The sequence below is a fragment of the Oncorhynchus masou genome, unplaced genomic scaffold, assembly GCF_036934945.1.
Source record: "Oncorhynchus masou masou isolate Uvic2021 unplaced genomic scaffold, UVic_Omas_1.1 unplaced_scaffold_916, whole genome shotgun sequence".
NCBI classification, from domain to species: Eukaryota; Metazoa; Chordata; class Actinopteri; order Salmoniformes; family Salmonidae; genus Oncorhynchus; species Oncorhynchus masou.
Window position 1 is genome coordinate 228,015 of NW_027015637.1, and position 17,002 is coordinate 245,016.

The 17,002-nt window shown below is 41.9% G+C and overlaps 1 protein-coding gene across 1 annotated transcript in view; it reads right to left on the reverse strand.

The window, feature by feature from the left end:
* The window catches only part of LOC135538141 (calcium and integrin-binding family member 2-like), a 46,925-nt gene that overhangs the window by 21,895 nt on the left and 8,028 nt on the right, over positions 1-17,002 (reverse strand). The window contains exons 3-4 of the mRNA XM_064964114.1: positions 15,738-15,885; positions 8,980-9,175 (exon numbers count right to left, since the gene is read on the reverse strand). Coding sequence (XP_064820186.1) covers positions 8,980-9,175; positions 15,738-15,885 — 344 coding nt within the window. The remainder of the gene's footprint in view (positions 1-8,979; positions 9,176-15,737; positions 15,886-17,002) is intronic.

The window sequence follows — 17,002 nt, forward strand, 5'->3', positions numbered from 1 at the left end:
CTAGCATGACTAATAACCTTATCAACAATAGATACAGTATATCTGCTGACTGGATACATCTAGCATGACTAATAACCTTATCAACAATAGATACAGTATATCTGCTGACTGGATACATCTAGCATGACTAATAACCTTATCAACAATAGATACAGTATATCTGCTGACTGGATACATCTAGCATGACTAATAACCTTATCAACAATAGATACAGTATATCTGCTGACTGGATACATCTAGCATGACTAATAACCTTATCAACAATAGATACAGTATATCTGCTGACTGGATACATCTAGCATGACTAATAACCTTATCAACAATAGATACAGTATATCTGCTGACTGGATACATCTAGCATGACTAATAACCTTATCAACAATAGATACAGTATATCTGCTGACTGATACATCTAGCATGACTAATAACCTTATCAACAATAGGTATATCTGCTGACTGGATACATCTAGCATGATAAACCTTATCAACAATAGATACAGTATATCTGCTGTGACTGATACATCTAGCATGACTAATAAATCAACATCAGTATATCTTGACTGAATCCCTTCCATCTTCATACCAGATCTCCATGACTAATTATCAACAATAGATACAGTATATCTCTGCTGACTGGATACATCTAGCATGACTAATAACCTTTCAACAATAGATACATATATCTGCTCTGACTGGATACATCTAGCATGACTAATAACCTTATCAACAATAGATACAGTATATCTGCTGACTGGATACATCTAGCATGACTAATAACCTTATCAACAATAGATACAGTATATCTGCTGACTGGATACATCTAGCATGACTAATCCTTATCAACAATAGATACAGTATATCTGCTGACTGGATACATCTAGCATGACTAATAACCTTATCAACAATAGATACAGTATATCTGCTGACTGGATACATCTAGCATGACTAATAACCTTATCAACAATAGATACAGTATATCTGCTGACTGGATACATCTAGCATGACTAATAACCTTATCAACAATAGATACAGTATATCTGCTGACTGGATACATCTAGCATGACTAATAACCTTATCAACAATAGATACAGTATATCTGCTGCTGACTGGATACCTCCCCTTGAGAAAGTATGTTGCCTGAATCCATCTATCTATCAACAATGATACAGTATATCCTCTCCCTCCTCCTCTGGATACACTCCTCCTAGACAGTATATCTGCCTGGATACATCCATCTCCTCTCCTACTCCTCTCCCATCTTCAACCCTCTCATCTCTCTTATCCTCAGTAAATCCTCTCTCCTCTCCCCTCTCCCTGAACCCTATCCTCTCCCTCTCCCTCTCCCTCTCTCTCCTCTCCCTCTCTCTCCTCTCCTCTCCCTCTCTCCTCTCCCTCTCTCTCCTCTCCTCTCTCTCTCCTCTCCCCCTCTCCCTCTCCTCTCCCCTCTCTCCTCCTCCTCTCCCCCTCTCCTCTCCCTCTCCTCTCCCTCTCCCCTCCTCCCTCCTCCTCTCCTCTCCTCTCCCTCTCCCCCTCTCCCTCTCCCCCTCCTCCCCTCTCCCCTCCTCTCCCCTCTCCTCTCCTCTCCCCCTCTCCTCTCCCCCTCCTCCCCTCTCCCTCTCCTCTCCCTCTCCCCCTCCTCTCCTCTCCCTCTCCCTCCCCTCTCCCTCTCCCCTCCTCCCCTCTCCCTCTCCCCTCCTCTCCCCCTCTCCCCTCTCCCTCTCCTCTCCCCTCCTCCCCCTCTCCTCTCCTCTCCTCTCCCCTCCTCCCCTCTCCCTCTCCTCTCCCTCTCCTCTCCTCTCTCCCCCTCCTCCCCCCTCTCCTCTCCCCTCCCCTCCCCCTCTCCTCCCCCCTCCCCCTCCCCCTCTCCCCTCTCCTCCCCTCTCTCTCCCTCCCTCCCTCTCTCCCTCCCTCCTCTCCTCCCTCCCCCCCCCCCCCTCTCCTGTTCATAAGTATTGTGTGCCAGTCTGGCTGACTGTCAGTTGCAGCTGAGATTATACAAAAGCCATTTTCTGTGTGAGTGAGAAATGGCGTCTTTCCTGAGGAGAGAATCACAGAACAGAACAAGCCCGCATCCCAAATGGCACCCTATTCCATTCACAGTGCTTGAGCCATGATAAAAAAGTAGTGCACTATATAGGGCATAGGGTGCCAGAGTCCTACTGACTCTGGTCTAAAGTAGTGCACTATACAGGGCATAGGGTGCCAGAGTCCTACTGACTCTGGTCTAAAGTAGTGCACTATATAGGGCATAGGGTGCCAGAGTCCTACTGACTCTGGTCTAAAGTAGTGCACTATATAGGGCATAGGGTGCCAGAGTCCTACTGACTCTGTTCTAAAGTAGTGCACTATATAGGGCATAGGGTGCCAGAGTCCTACTGACTCTGGTCTAAAGTAGTGCACTATATAGGGCATAGGGTGCCAGAGTCCTACTGACTCTGGTCTAAAGTAGTGCACTATATAGGGCGTAGGGTGCCATTTGGGAGGAAAACCCCAGCCAGAGCTGCAACACTCCCATTAACCTACAACAGTACTCTGCTGCTAATAGAGCTACTTAAAGTGACATAGAGCCACTGTACTGACATTCTACAAGGCCTGGCCAGTGAACTAGTACCAATGTCACATTGGACCGCGGCTCGGGTGACAGGACGATACTGTACCGATTACTTTTTACCCTGCCAAAGCTGGAAATGGACAGTCTTTTGCATGAAGTAATATTAAAGTAGAGAGGGGGCCCTGCAAGGTCATCCAGACAGTGTATACATCTAATGGGCTGGGAAGATGGCCATGAATCCATTACATCTAATGGACTGGGGAGATGGCCATGAATCCATTATATCTAATGGTCTGGGGAGATGGCCATGAATCCATTATATCTAATGGTCTGGGGAGATGGCCATGAATCCATTATATCTAATGGACTGGGGAGATGGCCATGAATCCATTATATCTAATGAGCTGGGGAGATGGCCATGAATCCATTACATCTAATGGTCTGAGGAGATGGCCATGAATCCATTATATCTAATGGTCTGGGGAGATGGCCATGAATCCATTATATCTAATGGTCTGGGGAGATGGCCATGAATCCATTATATCTAATGGTCTGGGGAGATGGCCATGAATCCATTATATCTAATGGACTGGGGAGATGGCCATGAATCCATTACATCTAATGGTCTGGGGAGATGGCCATGAAGCCATTACATCTAATGGTCTGGGGAGATGGCCATGAATCCATTACATCTAATGGTCTGGGGAGATGGCCATGAATCCATTACATCTAATGGTCTGGGGAGATGGCCATGAATCCATTATATCTAATGGTCTGGGGAGATGGCTATGAAGCCATTACATCTAATGGACTGGGGAGATGGCCATGAAGCCATTATATCTAATGGGCTGGGGAGATGGCCATGAATCCATTATATCTAATGGGCTGGGGAGATGGCCATGAAGCCATTATATCTAATGGTCTGGGGAGATGGCCATGAATCCATTATATCTAATGGGCTGGGGAGATGGCCATGAATCCATTACATCTAATGGGCTGGGGAGATGGCCATGAATCCATTATATCTAATGGTCTGGGGAGACGGCCATGAATCCATTACATCTAATGGTCTGGGGAGATGGCTATGAATCCATTACATCTAATGGTCTGGGGAGATGGCCATGAAGCCATTATATCTAATGGGCTGGGGAGATGGCCATGAATCCATTATATCTAATGGGCTGGGGAGATGGCCATGAATCCATTATATCCAATGGGGTGGGAGATGGCTATGAAGCCATTAAATCCAGCAGGATCCAGGGGTCTGTACGGGGGAGAGGTTAGCAACAGATCCACAGCCTCCGCCATTCTAACAGGGCAGCAGGTCAGTCAGAGTATTCCACACCTCAGCAGTGAATCTAAAGATACAGGTTGTTGAAAACCGACGAGTTAACGCTGCAATGACATGGTTCTAATACAAGTCTATTAGAAGGGCAGGTCTGGGACAGATTGTGGCTGGAGGAAAGTCCATCTGCATAGGAGCATCTACTCTGGCAGCCCAGTTATTGGCAAAGTATCTGATCTGGTTGGTCAAAAGACCAATTAGTGGCGAAAGGATCAGAATTGTGCTACCTGTGTAAACCAGCCTCACTCAAATGTGTGTAATGTGTATGTGTTATGTTTATCCTTCTACTGTGAGCCAAAGTGCCAAATACACATTTCCATTCCTGTGTAAACAATGGACAAGTCTATCAGCTAGCATGCTAGTATACACCCATATAGTCCCAGTCATTGCGCTAACGCTAGTTAGCATTGACTCCCTCTTAACTTCCTTCATGCAGAGACACAGAGACGTAAAAATGGTATCCACAAGTTCACCTGACTCTGGGGAATTAGATAAAGGGCCTCATTGCCCGAAATCCCCACGTATCCCTTTGACATGTAAATGTCTATAACCTCTCTGGGGTAGGGGGCAGTGTTTTGACATCCGGATGAAAAGCCCAAAGTAAACTGCCTGTTACTCAGGCCCAGAAGCTAGGATATGAATATAATTGGTAGATCGGGATGGAAAACACTCTACAGTTTCTAAATCTGTTAAGATATTGTCTGTAAGTATAACAGAACTAATTTGGCAGGCAAAACCCCGAGGACAAACCATCCAGGGGATTTTTTGTTGTTGAGGTAATAGGATATTCCAATGGTTTTCTTTGGGACTCCCTTTTTTATTAGGAACCTGGTTGCAGTTCCTATGACTTCCACTAGATGTCAACAGTCTTTAGAAATTGTTCAATGTTTTTCTTTTGAGAAATGAAGAAGTGGTGCTATTCATTGTTCAAGTGTCACTGTTTTGATGCGCGTGAACAGGAGTACGCTTCACGTTGTTTTTATCCGGTATTAGAAACAGTTTATTCCGTCTTAAATTTGATTGATTAGTAACGTTTTAGGATACATAAATTTGGATTAGGAACGTTGTTTGAAATGTTTGGACCAAGTTTACAGGTAACTTATTAGATACTTTGTAGGCATGTTGGGTGAGTTGGAACCGGTGTATTTATGTATCAAACGAACCAAATAAATGGACATTTTGGGAATATAATGAAGGACTTTATCAAACAACAGGACCATTTGTGATGTTTCTGGGACATTTTGGAGTGCCAACAGAAGAAGATCTTCAAAGGTAAGGCATTAATTATATCGCTATTTCTGACTTTTGTGGTGCACCTGCCTGGTTGAAATACGATTGTCATGTGTTTGTATCCTGGGCGTTGTCCTCAGATAAACGCATGGTTTGCTTTCGCCGTAAAGCCTTTTTAAAATCTGACACAGCGGCTGAATTAACAAGAAGTTAAGCTTTATTTTGATGTATAACACATATATTTTGAAGAATGTTAAATATTTGAATTGAGTATTTTTGACGCTAGCGTCCCACCTACCCTAGAGAGGATAACAACATTCACTCGCCAGGCACCTGTTACAGGAGGAGAGAGACATGTTGTTGTTTATCTCTATTTATGTCTTACAGGGCCATCGTGTTTATCTGTCACTGTCTCTGGTCACAGGCAGCAGCATCCTGCCAAAGGTCTGACCTGGTTGCCACGACAACACGCGCCAAACCAATAAACCATGGAAACCAGGAAGAGTTCAAGCCAATCTACAGCCGCCCCCGTGTGATTGGCAGATTTACAAGGCCATATCATTGGCCAGCTAAATCAAGCTCTCTGGAATGGGAGAGATTTTTACTAGCCCGTTCTTTCCGCCTGGTTTGGGCTCTCAAATGAAAATGATTTACAATACTGTTGATAGATTGATTGGTCAGCAGTAAAAAGGCTCTGATCAAGCACTATTGGTTCTCTCTCTGTGTTTAATCTCGGTCTGAAAGCAGCACCATGCAGAGCAGCAGAAGTTATCTTTGTCTGAAAGCAGCATTAAATAGGGCAGCAGAAGTTATCTTTGTCTGAAAGCAGCATTAAATAGGGCAGCAGAAGTTATCTTTGTCTAAAAGCAGCATTATATAGAGCAGCAGAAGTTATCTTTGTCTAAAAGCAGCATTATATAGAGCAGCAGAAGTTATCTTTGTCTAAAAGCAGCATTATATAGGGCAGCAGAAGTTATCTTTGTCTAAAAGCAGCATTATATAGGGTAGCAGAAGTTATCTTTGTCTGAAAGCAGCATTACATAGGGTAGCAGAAGTTATCTTTGTCTGAAAGCAGCATTATATAGGGTAGCAGAAGTTATCTTTGTCTGAAAGCAGCATTATACAGGGCAACAGAAGTTATCTTTGTCTGAAAGCAGCACCATGCAGAGCAGCAGAAGTTATCTTTGTCTGAAAGCAGCATTATATAGGGTAGCAGAAGTTATCTTTGTCTGAAAGCAGCACCATGCAGAGCAGCAGAAGTTATCTTTGTCTGAAAGCAGCATTATATAGGGTAGCAGAAGTTATCTTTGTCTAAAAGCAGCATTATATAGGGCAGCAGGAGTTATCTTTGTCTGAAAGCAGCATTATACAGGGCAACAGAAGTTATCTTTGTCTGAAAGCAGCACCATGCAGAGCAGCAGAAGTTATCTTTGTCTGAAAGCAGCATTATATAGGGTAGCAGAAGTTATCTTTGTCTGAAAGCAGCACCATGCAGAGCAGCAGAAGTTATCTTTGTCTGAAAGCAGCATTATATAGGGTAGCAGAAGTTATCTTTGTCTGAAAGCAGCATTATATAGGGTAGCAGAAGTTATCTTTGTCTAAAAGCAGCATTATATAGGGCAGCAGAAGTTATCTTTGTCTAAAAGCAGCATTATATAGGGCAGCAGAAGTTATCTTTGTCTGAAAGCAGCATTATATAGAGCAGCAGAAGTTATCTTTGTCTGAACGAAGCATTAAATAGGGCAGCAGAAGTTATCTCCACCTCCATGTCATTATACACTAGCCTGACTCACCAGACATTATACACTAGCCTGACTCACCAGACATTATACACTAGCCTGACTCACCAGACATTATACACTAGCCTGACTCACCAGACATTATAGCCTGACTCACCAGACATTATAGCCTGACTCACCAGACATTATACACTAGCCTGACTCACCAGACATTATACACTAGCCTGACTGACCAGACATTATACACTAGCCTGACTCACCAGACATTATACACTAGCCTGACTGACCAGACATTATACACTAGCCTGACTCACCAGACATTAAACACTAGCCTGACTGACCAGACATTATAGCCTGACTCACCAGACATTATAGCCTGACTCACCAGACATTATACACTAGCCTGACTCACCAGACATTATACACTAGCCTGACTCACCAGACATTATACACTAGCCTGACTCACCAGACATTATACACTAGCCTGACTCACCAGACATTATACACTAGCCTGACTCACCAGACATTATACACTAGCCTGACACACCAGATATTATACACTAGCCTGACTCACCAGACATTATACACTAGCCTGACTCACCAGACATTATACACTAGCCTGACTCACCAGACAATATACACTAGCCTGACTCACCAGACATTATACACTAGCCTGACTCACCAGACATTATAGTCTGACTCACCAGACATTATAGCCTGACTCACCAGACATTATACACTAGCCTGACACACCAGATATTATACACTAGCCTGACTCACCAGACATTATACACTAGCCTGACTCACCAGATATTATACACTAGCCTGACTCACCAGACATTATACACTAGCCTGACTCACCAGACATTATACACTAGCCTGACTGACCAGACATTATACACTAGCCTGACTCACCAGACATTATACACTAGCCTGACTCACCAGACATTATACACTAGCCTGACTCACCAGACATTATACACTAGCCTGACTCACCAGACATTATACACTAGCCTGACTCACCAGACATTATACACTAGCCTGACTCACCAGACATTATACACTAGCCTGACTCACCAGACATTATACACTAGCCTGACTCACCAGACATTATACACTAGCCTGACACACCAGATATTATACACTAGCCTGACTCACCAGACATTATACACTAGCCTGACTCACCAGACATTATACACTAGCCTGACTCACCAGACAATATACACTAGCCTGACTCACCAGACATTATACACTAGCCTGACTCACCAGACATTATAGTCTGACTCACCAGACATTATAGCCTGACTCACCAGACATTATACACTAGCCTGACACACCAGATATTATACACTAGCCTGACTCACCAGACATTATACACTAGCCTGACTCACCAGATATTATACACTAGCCTGACTCACCAGACATTATACACTAGCCTGACTCACCAGACATTATACACTAGCCTGACTGACCAGACATTATACACTAGCCTGACTCACCAGACATTATACACTAGCCTGACTCACCAGACATTATAGAATTACTCACCAGACATTATAGCCTGACTCACCAGACATTATACACTAGCCTGACTCACCAGACATTATACACTAGCCTGACTCACCAGACATTATACACTAGCCTGACTCACCAGACATTATACACTAGCCTGACTCACCAGACAGTATACACTAGCCTGACTCACCAGACATTATAGCCTGACTCACCAGACATTATACACTAGCCTGACTCACCAGACATTATACACTAGCCTGACTCACCAGACATTATACACTAGCCTGACTCACCAGACATTATACACTAGCCTGACTCACCAGACATTATACACTAGCCTGACTCACCAGACATTATACACTAGCCTGACTCACCAGACATTATAGTCTGACTCACCAGACATTATAGTCTGACTCACCAGACATTATAGCCTGACTCACCAGACATTATACACTAGCCTGACTCACCAGACATTATACACTAGCCTGACTCACCAGACATTATACACTAGCCTGACACACCAGACATTATACACTAGCCTGACACACCAGACATTATACACTAGCCTGACACACCAGACCACATCCATGACATCTTACCTTAGAAAGTCTGGAGCTTTAGAGATCATGTTCTCGAAGTCCGAGAAGGAGAGCTTGCTGTCCCCGTCGAGGTCAGCCTCCTCCATGGCCTTGCTACAGACCAGATTGACCTCTTCAGGGGTCAGCTCTCCTTTAGTCAGCCGGTTCAACGTCTTCTCCAGATCCTCCTTACACAGGAAGTTATCCACGTTAAAATCTGACACACAGGAAAGAGGAAGAGAGATTCAAAATGAGATGAAGAGATTAAAATGGGTGAAATGAAGAAATTCAAAACTTGTTTGAATGGCGCAGGACAGAACGGGTTGGATGGAGTTTGCTGATGGCCTATGTACCGCAAGAAATTCAAAAAGCCTAACTAAATAAGTTACTAAATAACTAAATAAGTAACTCAGTAAGCAAGATAAAACAGAGTAAGTATGAGTCAGAGTCCTAGTTGTCATCAGACAGACACACATACAGACACTCAGACAGACAGACCTAAAGAAAGACAGACAGACAGACAGACCTAAAGACAGACACACAGACACTCAGACAGACAGACAGATAAACATATTCTCATCAGTGACTCCATAGGAGACATACTAGTCTACTCAGTACTAACCAGTACTAACCAGTACTAACCATAGGAGACATACTAGTCTACTCAGTACTAACCATAGGAGACATACTAGTCTACACAGTACTAACCAGTACTAACCAGTACTAACCATAGGAGACATACTAGTCTACTCAGTACTAACCAGTACTAACCATAGGAGACATACTAGTCTACTCAGTACTAACCAGCACTAACCATAGGAGACATACTAGTCTACTCAGTACTAACCAGTACTAACCAGTACTAACCATAGGAGACATACTAGTCTACTCAGTACTAACCAGTACTAACCAGTACTAACCAGTACTAACCATAGGAGACATACTAGTCTACTCAGTACTAACCAGTACTAACCATAGGAGACATACTAGTCTACTCAGTACTAACCAGCACTAACCATAGAGACATACTAGTTTACTCAGTACTAACCAGCACTAACCATAGGAGACATACTAGTCTACTCAGTACTAACCAGTACTAACCATAGGATACATACTAGTCTACTCAGTACTAACCAGCACTAACCATAGGAGACATACTACTCCACTCAGTACTAACCAGTACTAACCAGTGCTAACCATAGAAGACATACTAGTCTACTCAGTACTAACCAGTACTAACCATAGGAGACATACTAGTCTACTCAGTACTAACCAGTACTAACCATAGGAGACATACTAGTCTACTCAGTACTAACCAGTACTAACCAGTACTAACCATAGGATACATACTAGTCTACTCAGTACTAACCAGTACTAACCAGTACTAACCAGTACTAACCATAGGAGACATACTAGTCTACTCAGTACTAACCAGTACTAACCATAGGAGACATACTAGTCTACTCAGTACTAACCAGTACTAACCAGTACTAACCATAGGATACATACTAGTCTACTCAGTACTAACCAGTACTAACCAGTACTAACCAGTACTAAGCATTGGAGACATACTAGTCTACACAGTACTAACCAGTACTAACCATAGGAAACATACTAGTCTACACAGTACTAACCAGTACTAACCAGTACTAACCATAGGAGACATACTAGTCTACACAGTACTAACCAGTACTAACCATAGGAGACATACTAGTATACTCAGTACTAACCAGTACTAAACAGTACTAACCATAGGAGACATACTAGTCTACTCAGTACTAACCAGTACTAACCATAGGAGACATACTAGTATACTCAGTACTAACCAGTACTAACCATAGGAGACATACTAGTCTACTCAGTACTAACCCGTACTAACCATAGGAGACATACTAGTCTACTCAGTACTAACCAGTACTAACCAGTACTAACCAGTACTAACCATAGGATACATACTAGTCTACACAGTACTAACCCGTACTAACCATAGGAGACATACTAGTCTACACAGTACTAACCAGTACTAACCCGTACTAACCATAGGAGACATACTAGTCTACTCAGTACTAACCAGTACTAACCCGTACTAACCATAGGAGACATACTAGTCTACTCAGTACTAACCAGTACTAACCAGTACTAACCATAGGATACATACTAGTCTACACAGTACTAACCATAGGAGACATACTAGTCTACACAGTACTAACCAGTACTAACCAGTACTAACCATAGGAGACATACTAGTCTACACAGTACTAACCAGTACTAACCATAGGAGACATACTACTCCACTCAGTACTAACCAGTGCTAACCATAGAAGACATACTAGTCTACTCAGTACTAACCAGTACTAACCATAGGAGACATACTAGTCTACTCAGTACTAACCAGTACTAACCATAGGAGACATACTAGTCTACTCAGTACTAACCAGTACTAACCAGTACTAACCATAGGATACATACTAGTCTACTCAGTACTAACCAGTACTAACCAGTACTAACCAGTACTAACCATAGGAGACATACTAGTCTACTCAGTACTAACCAGTACTAACCATAGGAGACATACTAGTCTACTCAGTACTAACCAGTACTAACCAGTACTAACCATAGGATACATACTAGTCTACTCAGTACTAACCAGTACTAACCAGTACTAACCAGTACTAACCATTGGAGACATACTAGTCTACACAGTACTAACCAGTACTAACCATAGGAGACATACTAGTCTACACAGTACTAACCAGTACTAACCAGTACTAACCATAGGAGACATACTAGTCTACACAGTACTAACCAGTACTAACCATAGGAGACATACTAGTATACTCAGTACTAACCAGTACTAAACAGTACTAACCATAGGAGACATACTAGTCTACTCAGTACTAACCAGTACTAACCATAGGAGACATACTAGTCTACACAGTACTAACCAGTACTAACCATAGGAGACATACTAGTATACTCAGTACTAACCAGTACTAACCATAGCAGACATACTAGTCTACTCAGTACTAACCCGTACTAACCATAGGAGACATACTAGTCTACTCAGTACTAACCAGTACTAACCAGTACTAACCAGTACTAACCATAGGATACATACTAGTCTACACAGTACTAACCAGTACTAACCATAGGAGACATACTAGTCTACTCAGTACTAACCAGTACTAACCAGTACTAACCAGTACTAACCATAGGATACATACTAGTCTACACAGTACTAACCCGTACTAACCATAGGAGACATACTAGTCTACTCAGTACTAACCAGTACTAACCAGTACTAACCATAGGAGACATACTAGTCTACACAGTCCTAACCAGTACTAACCAGTACTAACCATAGGAGACATACTAGTCTACACAGTACTAACCAGTACTAACCATAGGAGACATACTAGTATACACAGTACTAACCAGTACTAACCAGTACTAACCATAGGATACATACTAGTTTACACAGTACTAACCAGTACTAACCATAGGAGACATACTAGTCTACACAGTACTAACCAGTACTAACCAGTACTAACCATAGGAGACATACTAGTCTACACAGTACTAACCAGTACTAACCAGTACTAACCATAGGAGACATAGTAGTCTACTCAGAACTAACCAGTACTAACCAGTACTAACCAGTACTAACCATAGGAGATATACTAGTCTACACAGTACTAACCAGTACTAACCAGTACTAACCATAGGAGACATACTAGTCTACACAGTACTAACCAGTACTAACCATAGGAAACATAGTAGTCTACTCAGTACTAACCAGTACTAACCAGTACTAACCAGTACTAACCATAGGAGACATACTAGTCTACACAGTACTAACCAGTACTAACCATAGGATACACACTAGTCTACACAGTACTAACCAGTACTAACCATAGGAGACATACTAGTATACTCAGTACTAACCAGTACTAACCATAGGATACATACTAGTCTACACAGTACTAACCAGTACTAACCAGTACTAACCATAGGAGACATACTAGTCTACACAGTACTAACCAGTACTAACCATAGGAGACATACTAGTCTACACAGTACTAACCAGTACTAACCAGTACTAACCATAGGAGACATACTAGTCTACTCAGTACTAACCAGTACTAACCATAGGAGACATACTAGTATACACAGTACTAACCAGTACTAACCATAGGAGACATACTAGTCTACTCAGTACTAACCAGTACTAACCATAGGAGACATACTAGTCTACACAGTACTAACCAGTACTAACCATAGGAGACATACTAGTCTACACAGTACTAACCAGTACTAACCAGTACTAACCATAGGAGACATACTAGTCTACTCAGTACTAACCCGTACTAACCATAGGAGACATACTAGTCTACTCAGTACTAACCAGTACTAACCAGTACTAACCAGTACTAACCATAGGATACATACTAGTCTACACAGTACTAACCAGTACTAACCATAGGAGACATACTAGTCTACACAGTACTAACCAGTACTAACCCGTACTAACCATAGGAGACATACTAGTCTACTCAGTACTAACCAGTACTAACCAGTACTAACCATAGGATACATACTAGTCTACACAGTACTAACCAGTACTAACCATAGGAGACATACTAGTCTACACAGTACTAACCAGTACTAACCAGTACTAACCATAGGAGACATACTAGTCTACTCAGTACTAACCAGTACTAACCATAGGATACATACTAGTCTACTCAGTACTAACCAGTACTAACCAGTACTAACCAGTACTAACCATAGGAGACATACTAGTCTACTCAGTACTAACCAGTACTAACCATAGGAGACATACTAGTCTACTCAGTACTAACCAGTACTAACCAGTACTAACCATAGGATACATACTAGTCTACTCAGTACTAACCAGTACTAACCAGTACTAACCAGTACTAACCATTGGAGACATACTAGTCTACACAGTACTAACCAGTACTAACCATAGGAGACATACTAGTCTACACAGTACTAACCAGTACTAACCAGTACTAACCATAGGAGACATACTAGTCTACACAGTACTAACCAGTACTAACCATAGAAGACATACTAGTATACTCAGTACTAACCAGTACTAACCATAGCAGACATACTAGTCTACTCAGTACTAACCCGTACTAACCATAGGAGACATACTAGTCTACTCAGTACTAACCAGTACTAAACAGTACTAACCATAGGAGACATACTAGTCTACTCAGTACTAACCAGTACTAACCATAGGAGACATACTAGTCTACACAGTACTAACCAGTACTAACCATAGGAGACATACTAGTATACTCAGTACTAACCAGTACTAACCATAGCAGACATACTAGTCTACTCAGTACTAACCCGTACTAACCATAGGAGACATACTAGTCTACTCAGTACTAACCAGTACTAACCAGTACTAACCAGTACTAACCATAGGATACATACTAGTCTACACAGTACTAACCAGTACTAACCATAGGAGACATACTAGTCTACTCAGTACTAACCAGTACTAACCAGTACTAACCAGTACTAACCATAGGATACATACTAGTCTACACAGTACTAACCCGTACTAACCATAGGAGACATACTAGTCTACTCAGTACTAACCAGTACTAACCAGTACTAACCATAGGAGACATACTAGTCTACACAGTACTAACCAGTACTAACCAGTACTAACCATAGGAGACATACTAGTCTACACAGTACTAACCAGTACTAACCATAGGAGACATACTAGTATACACAGTACTAACCAGTACTAACCAGTACTAACCATAGGATACATACTAGTTTACACAGTACTAACCAGTACTAACCATAGGAGACATACTAGTCTACACAGTACTAACCAGTACTAACCAGTACTAACCATAGGAGACATACTAGTCTACACAGTACTAACCAGTACTAACCAGTACTAACCATAGGAGACATAGTAGTCTACTCAGTACTAACCAGTACTAACCAGTACTAACCAGTACTAACCATAGGAGATATACTAGTCTACACAGTACTAACCAGTACTAACCAGTACTAACCATAGGAGACATACTAGTCTACACAGTACTAACCAGTACTAACCATAGGAAACATAGTAGTCTACTCAGTACTAACCAGTACTAACCAGTACTAACCAGTACTAACCATAGGAGACATACTAGTCTACACAGTACTAACCAGTACTAACCATAGGATACACACTAGTCTACACAGTACTAACCAGTACTAACCATAGGAGACATACTAGTATACTCAGTACTAACCAGTACTAACCATAGGATACATACTAGTCTACACAGTACTAACCAGTACTAACCAGTACTAACCATAGGAGACATACTAGTCTACACAGTACTAACCAGTACTAACCATAGGAGACATACTAGTCTACACAGTACTAACCAGTACTAACCAGTACTAACCATAGGAGACATACTAGTCTACTCAGTACTAACCAGTACTAACCATAGGAGACATACTAGTATACACAGTACTAACCAGTACTAACCATAGGAGACATACTAGTCTACTCAGTACTAACCAGTACTAACCATAGGAGACATACTAGTCTACACAGTACTAACCAGTACTAACCATAGGAGACATACTAGTCTACACAGTACTAACCAGTACTAACCAGTACTAACCATAGGAGACATACTAGTCTACACAGTACTAACCAGTACTAACCATAGGAGACATACTAGTCTACTCAGTACTACTCAGTACTAACCAGTACTAACCATAGATTTTAAAAGCATATATGGTCTTCAGTTCTCGTGGGGCCGTTTCGCAGAGAGCAGAGAACATGTCTACAAAGTCATTGAAGCTCAAGTTGCCTTGTCCGTCCTCAGAGAAGACTTCCACCATGCGGTTTCTGAACGGGTTCTCCTGTAAGAAGGAGCAGAGGGACAGGAACAATCACTACTGTGTACAGGGCATTATGGGTATTGTAGTACATCATGAGTGAGTCAGTACTGTATACAGGGAATTATGGGTATTGTAGTACATCATGAGTGAGTCAGTACTGTATATAGGGCATTATGCGTGTTGTAGTACATCATGAGTGAGTCAGTACTGTGTACAGGGCATTATGGGTATTGTAGTCCATCATGAGTGAGTCAGTACTGTATACAGGGCATTATGGGTATTGTAGTACATCATGAGTGAGTCAGTACTGTATACAGGGAATTATGGGTATTGTAGTACATCATGAGTGAGTCAGTACTGTATACAGGGAATTATGGGTATTGTAGTACATCATGAGTGAGTCAGTACTGTATACAGGGAATTATGGGTATTGTAGTACATCATAAGAGAGTCAGTACTGTATACAGGGCATTATGGGTATTGTAGTACATCATGAGTGAGTCAGTACTGTATACAGGGAATTATGCGTGTTGTAGTACATCATGAGTGAGTCAGTACTGTATACAGGGCATTATGGGTATTGTAGCAGATCATGAGTGAGTCAGTACTGTATACAGGGCATTATGGGTATTGTAGTAGATCATGAGTGAGTCAGTACTGTATACAGGGAATTATGCGTGTTGTAGTACATCATGAGTGAGTCAGTACTGTATACAGGGCATTATAGGTATTGTAGTTTTTTTTAATTTTTAATTTTTACCTTTATTTAACTAGGCAGGTCAGTTAAGAACAAATTCTTATTTTCAATGACGGCCTAGGAACAGTGGGTTAACTGCCTGTTCAAGGGCAGAACGACAGATTTGTACCTTGTCAGCTCGGGGAATTGAACTTGCAACCTTCCGGTTACTAGTCCAACGCTCTAACCACTAGTCTACCCTGTTGTAGTACATCATGTGTGAGTCAGTACTGTATACAGGGCATTATGGGTATTGTAGTACATCATGTGTGAGTCAGTACTGTATACAGGGCATTATGGGTATTGTAGTACATCATGAGTGAGTCAGTACTGTATACAGGGCATTATGCATGTTGTAGTACATCATGAGTGAGTCAGTACCTTATACAGTGCATTATGGAA